This window comes from Struthio camelus, chromosome 16 (genome assembly GCF_040807025.1).
Source record: "Struthio camelus isolate bStrCam1 chromosome 16, bStrCam1.hap1, whole genome shotgun sequence".
Lineage (NCBI taxonomy): Eukaryota > Metazoa > Chordata > Aves > Struthioniformes > Struthionidae > Struthio > Struthio camelus.
Window position 1 is genome coordinate 10,260,906 of NC_090957.1, and position 6,000 is coordinate 10,266,905.

Genomic DNA, 6,000 nt, shown 5'->3' on the forward strand with positions numbered 1-6,000 from the left:
ATCCAGAGGACCTAGTAAAGACTATGACCGTGTGTTAGGAGCTGTATAGAGGCTTAGTAAGAGTTGGTCCTTGTGCTGAAAAGCTTTGCGTCTCGAAGACTTTGAGTCTTGCAGATTGCAGGAGCAGGATGAGCACTGGGTGACTTAGCCAAAGTCATCTAGCACCTCCATACAAATCGAAAGGGACGTTCAGATCTCCTGAGCCCGGGTCCTGGGTCCTCTCTGTGAGACATGCCTGCTTTGCAGGCAATATTGTTGTCTCCCCTGACATTGCGTTACTTGCCAGCCAAGTGCACCAGAATGGATGTATCGCCTTGTTTAAGCATGGCCTCCACATTAGCATTTTAAGAATGAACATTGGGTGAGCTTATTTATGGCGAGAATCATTCCCTGCTATTATGACTCTGCAGTATTGCATCTCCTGTCTGTGCAGAGGACTCCTCCCACAAGAATTCGCTGTAATTACATAGGCAGCAATAGATTAACAGTAGCAATGTTTAATTCAGAATTTTGCAGGTATCAGCAGTTCTTCCAACCAAAAAAGCTTTTAGCTCTTGGGCAGAAAGTCAAGTGCCATTTAAATGCATAGCCATCAGGTTTTTGAAAGAAACAGGGAACCAGTATGTTTTCCCTCTTTTTTTGGATGAAGTACATAATAAGCTCTTAGCTCAGATAAATCCTAATTGAGGATTCAGGCAAGGCTGTTGCTAAATTAGCAGAGCAGGTCTATTAGACAAATGCAGCTTCGACGTGTCAAAATAAGCAACTCTTAAAATTCTCACAGTGAAAGAGGATTCATGTCAAACTTTTCTATCTTTCCCCAGTCCTGTAGATAGCCCTTTTGCCCCTTTAAAAGATCACTTAAATCCATTTCTTACAAGCATGCGGTTCTGTTGGTGCTCCTATAGCATTTCACCAGGCTGTGCCTGTCTTTGAGTTGGTATCACAGACTCCTAACAGGGACCTCGGGTGACTTTTGAAAGGTGCCCTTCATTGAGGAATACCTGGGTTTTGCTCTCTAATTTACAGGTCTCCTCTAGGGCTCTTCCAGTTCCCAAGACCAAGGTCTTTCAGGTATGAATGATACCTCTGGCAAGTGCAGATGGGCTTTGGGATACAAAGTGGAAGTATTCCTCCTGACAAAGTGGCACTGAAATGGTAGCCCGACTTGGAACAGAACATGCTCTCTTTGAATGGTCAGGCAAAGAAGCTAACAATCACACTTTCATTAAGATTACCTGCTGGTAGATAGCACTGCTAAATGACTAGAGCTGTAAGAAAAAATGGCCATCCTGTGTCTGTGTGTGTTCTGTCAAACCTCCTGGGTTAAGTGTGGATTAGAAACAGTAAGTTCCTGGTATTGTCCATGTGAAGTTGTTTTTTTCTTTTCCTTTTTTTTCCCTCCTATTCAGCAGTTAGGTTAGCTTCTGGATGACTTTACCTCAGACCTTAACGTGGGTAGAAAATTGAGAAAGACTGCAGTTGGGTAACCCACATGATACGCACCCAACTTCTGCAGCTTGTCTTAGCATAAATTAGGTATTTGGTACTCTTTATTGCTCCTTGGCACAGCAACATATTTCTTTTTTTTTTTCTAGTTCAAGATCAATGGAGAATGGTGCACCTGGATCAATTACGATCGCTTCCAGGAGCTGGTGCGAGACTACGAAAGGAGCGGAGGATCAAAGACTTTCACGGCAGCAGATTACATGGCCAGAACTCCTTGCTGGGCACTATTTGGGTCCAGAGAAAGGGGTTTTGATCCCTTGGACATAAGATACCAACGAAAGAACAAAACAAAAGACATCTCTGGGTGTTGATGTCGATAAGAGGTTCTCTGAACTCCTGGCTGGCTAATGAATTTGGGTTTCCATTTGGATAGTATGACACCGATTTCGAAGCTATTCGCCTAGATTTCCTGACATTTGATACTGAGAAGGAGGGTAAAGCCTTTGTTTAACCCTTCCCTCCTGTTTTTAGTGCTTCTTGGATCAAAATATTTATGATGCTTTTTATCTTGTACAAATGGTGCATATGAGCAATTTATCCTAATTGCCAGAGTAGTAAGGGAGGAAGTGTTTGTGATCTTTGCAGTGAGTTTGGAGTTGGATTTGGGGTGGTGGGGGGGAATGCTCCTTTTATTTCTGTGCTCTGTTGCAAAAAGAGCCCATAATGTGTTTGTGCCCAGCTCTGCAGTTTAATGTTCAGCGTCCACAAGGATAGGTGCGAAGGGAATTTAAACATCTAGTGCTGGTTTGATCTGTGCGGATGGAACCACAGACGGATCTAGATCTAGAAGCCTGAGCCCTACTGAAAGTGTCGTTGTACTGACAATAACAAAGACTTCCGTGTTTTAAACGCTTGTGCCAATTGCTATAAAGACGCTTTCACTTCCCACCTCCAATAAACTGAAGCTTGGGAAATGACGAAAGTAATAGCACCCCTAGTAATACTGTATACAACTTCTGATATCTGTCCAAATATCCTCCAACTTCACGGTTTTGACGATGAATATTTTCGGAGTAGCTTTATTCCACTCCCCCAGCAGCCCTAAACAAAGCATGTTTCTTTAGAGCCACATTAGACTCCCAACTGTGTGTGCTGATATGTTGGCTGGTGAGGATGTGCTGTGTGAGAGCTAGCGGGGAGTTGGCCTTCAGTGTGAAGATGGCTGTAGCTTGAAATTGGAGTCCTTGGGCAGACTGGCATGTGTTTAATATACTTCCTAAAAAGGCACTCTCCCTGTTTGAGAAGAATTTCTTTTCGATCTGATGCATTCTGAAACAATTGAGAGTAAGGTAAAAACGTAAGTGCCCTGATCACCTTCTAGTCTGGCTTAAGGAAAGTGCAGAAGGTGCTATGATGTGACACGTCATTTCATCTCGCATTGAATGCCACATGCAGTTTCCATTTTTGGTTGAGAAATAGCTGTTGTCACCCAATTCCTTTGTTCCAGCTGTGCAAGTAAATTGCATCATTGCTGATTGTGATAAAGGAATTAATCTGATGTGAAACTGAATCCTGCCCTGGTCATTTGTTTCAAGAAACTGGCTCTTTTATTCGGGAAAGGCAGTATCTATGCGCAAGGTCAATTGACACGTCTCAGATGTTTCTGTCAAAGACATTGGGTCTGGCTTTGCATTCTGTTGTTTGGAGGTACTATATTCTTGCTGGAAAATTGTATTTAAATGAGAGGAGGGTTGGGTTGTTTACTGTTGTGAAAATCATCACTGTCACATCCCAGCAGCCTTTGCCTTTCTGTTTATGACACATCCGTAGTGGTTAACTGCTTCAGCCTCAGTGTGTGCTCTTGCTAACAAGTTACAGAGAACCAGTGTGAAAATACCAAGGGCAGATCCTCAGCTGAGCATACTGGGAAAGTGCCATTGAAGTCAAACTGTGTGTTCAATTTCTGAATTGACTGAAAGCCTAGAACGTTACTGTTTTCCTGCTGGCTGCTTCCCACGTCTCTGCCATAGTTTTCGCAGCCTCTGCAGCCAGCCAGGCAGAAGAGGTCATGTAAATACTCCTCCTCCACTTCTGTGCTAAGTCAGCATTTTTGGGTGAACGGACCTGCAATTTGGGAGGGCGGCAAGCAGTGGGGTGCTATCCCATTTCTTCCGTTTGCTGCGCGTTGGGACAGCACGTTCCAGCTAAAGCACGAAACGTCTTCAGCCACTGCATCGAGCTCTGGACAGGGATCTGACCAAGCCATGGGCTGGCTGCAGAAGTAGTAGCTTGAATTTAGACGCAGAGGTATCAGCTGGTGATAAGAAGAAAATGCAGTCACACTTGAGCATTTTTGTTTTCCCATTAATCTCCAGGAGCACAGATCAAATGTGCTTGGTTTTCTTTAAATGATAAAATCTGAGGCTTTATACAAAGTGTTGAAAGCAGAGCCGTGCTTGTCTCTTTTTTACTGATATCCACATCTCTCAGATGTGTTCTCTCAGGTTCTTGGAGTGTGTCACAGTGTTATAAGGCGAGCATTGCAATTTATTATTTTGTTCGAGCAGCTGGTGCTATTTTAAAAATTAGTAATACTTCTGGCTTAAGGGTTAGGATCCGTAAGAATTTACGGATTGCAATTCATAGAGATCACGGCGTTGTTATTGGGAGAATTCCTGAGACTGTAACATTTTAAAGAACCTCATTTCTCAAGCTGTAAGGAGTGATTATAAAAAAGAAGGAAAATAAAGTAATTTTCACAAGGGCATCTTCAGTGGGTCATTGCTATACGAGACATGAGTGACTTTGTAAAAAGGGATGCTGACGGGATTTTAACGCGATCAGAACCACAAACGTTGCAGAATATCATCTTTTGTTCTGTATAGTGCATGGAGTGGAAGGAGAGTACCCGCCTGTCTGTGGGATTGAGAGGGCTTGGCTGATGAGAGCTGCTCCAATATGTCGTTTGTCTGGCTTTTCTCCCCAAAGCACTGAATTGGTCTCGTGCAGCAGAGGTTGAAGGTGGTGAAAAGAAATTGCCATGCTTCTATAGGTCAGTGCCAAGCAGGACACAGGCAGCACCAGCAAGCCCTGGGTGGGAAGGTACATTTTCAGGATGTCTCACTGTCTTCTTAAAATAAAATTACTAGTTTGTGTTCATGGCATCACAAAGTCCATATGCAGGACTCTCGACCAGACCCCAGTGAGCAAAGGGGTGTCTACACTGCATGATTAAATCCAAGTCAGATCTCTGAGGTTCATGTGCAGTCCTATCCAGACTGGCAAAACCCTGTGCTCAGGCCTCTGTGAGCCATAGCTTGTCTTGAAAGCTGTGGTCAGGAGTGAGCTAGGTCAGGGTCATGGTGAGATCTGATGTTCTCAGCTGAAGGCCTCTCCCCGTGCTTTGTCCTTTACGACCCCGTTCCTAGGAACTGGCAGGTACTGAGCTCAGCTGGGAGGGTTCCTGCTTCTTGTCGTCTTTCAGCAGACTATGTCTTTTTTTCTGCTCAGCCATGTGGGTGCCTGCAGGCACATGCCTCAGTAAAGTCCCCGTGGATTTGTCTCCCGTGTGACCGGGGGCAGTGGCTGGGATGGTTTCTGACAGGCCTCGCGTTCACCACATCCCAATTGAACCAATGCAATGCTTATTGAAGAAGAGAAGCCATATCTTTTTCAGATATTTTTCATGCTTCAAGTACCCTAGGTTTTTGTGTTCTGAATGTTACATTTGTGTCCAGTGAATGGTGGAGGAAAGACATCGATTCATGAAGGCATTGAAAACTCAGGTCTGGTTCAGCAGTGGGCAGCCGTCTTCAAGCAAGGTCTCTGAAATGACATTTTCTTTTCTTTCCCAAAGATATTTTCAAAAAATACTTTCTAAGTCCTCATGGGAGGGTTGTCTCGGGGACTTGGCTGTCGTTAACAAACTGGCTGCAGAAAGGATGCTCTCCTCAAAAGCAGTCTGAGTAAAGTATATGGAGTGGGATGCAGTTACCTGAACACAGATTTGTAGTAGGTGCAGAGGCTTCTCCAGGGAGCCTCCAGCTCTGCTCTGCAAGACTCTTGTAAGGCTTGGTTCATGTTTGCCAGCCCATGCAGTTATTCCAGGGCATCTCCCACATTACTAGATGAATGTTTAGGGAATGGTTTTCCCTATTTTCCGGTCAACTGTAGAGTTATAGTTCTTGCACCCCTGGGTGACCTCTCATAAAGGCAAAGCGTGATGGGACCTTCCTATGGCCAATTCCTGGGGAAGGGAAGTTGTTCATGCCATCAGAAGTAAAGGTCAAGAATTCATTGCCTCTTACTTAGCAGTGAATCATCGTGAAGAAATTTTCTGCATGCCACCCTTACTTGTTGCTTGGTGGACCCTTTTCGGCCCAGTACCGGAGCCCCTTCAATCCCATCATTTTGCAGGCAGCATGAGCTGCCTTTTAAACAACCCGCTGCTCTTTCTAACAGCCCTTGTGAGGAGGGACAGCTCGAGGGACATGTCTCTAAGCCAGCAACATCCACTGGTCCCTGCAGGCTTTGTGCTGGCCTCCATGTCCC

The 6,000-nt window shown here is 44.7% G+C and overlaps 1 protein-coding gene across 3 annotated transcripts in view; it reads left to right on the forward strand.

Annotated features, from left to right (window-relative positions):
* Positions 1-4,240, forward strand: part of LOC104146214 (S-adenosyl-L-methionine-dependent tRNA 4-demethylwyosine synthase TYW1) — a 115,969-nt gene extending 111,729 nt beyond the window's left edge. For 2 of the 3 annotated variants that reach the window (XM_068910638.1, XM_009678159.2), the window contains exon 16: positions 1,599-4,229. In XM_068910638.1, the coding sequence (XP_068766739.1) occupies positions 1,599-1,820 (222 nt within the window). In that variant the 3' untranslated portion in view covers positions 1,821-4,229. Of the gene's footprint in view, positions 1-1,598 lie in introns of all 3 variants that reach the window. The other variant, XM_068910637.1, reaches the window with a different exon arrangement.
* Positions 4,241-6,000: the final 1,760 nt, after the last annotated feature.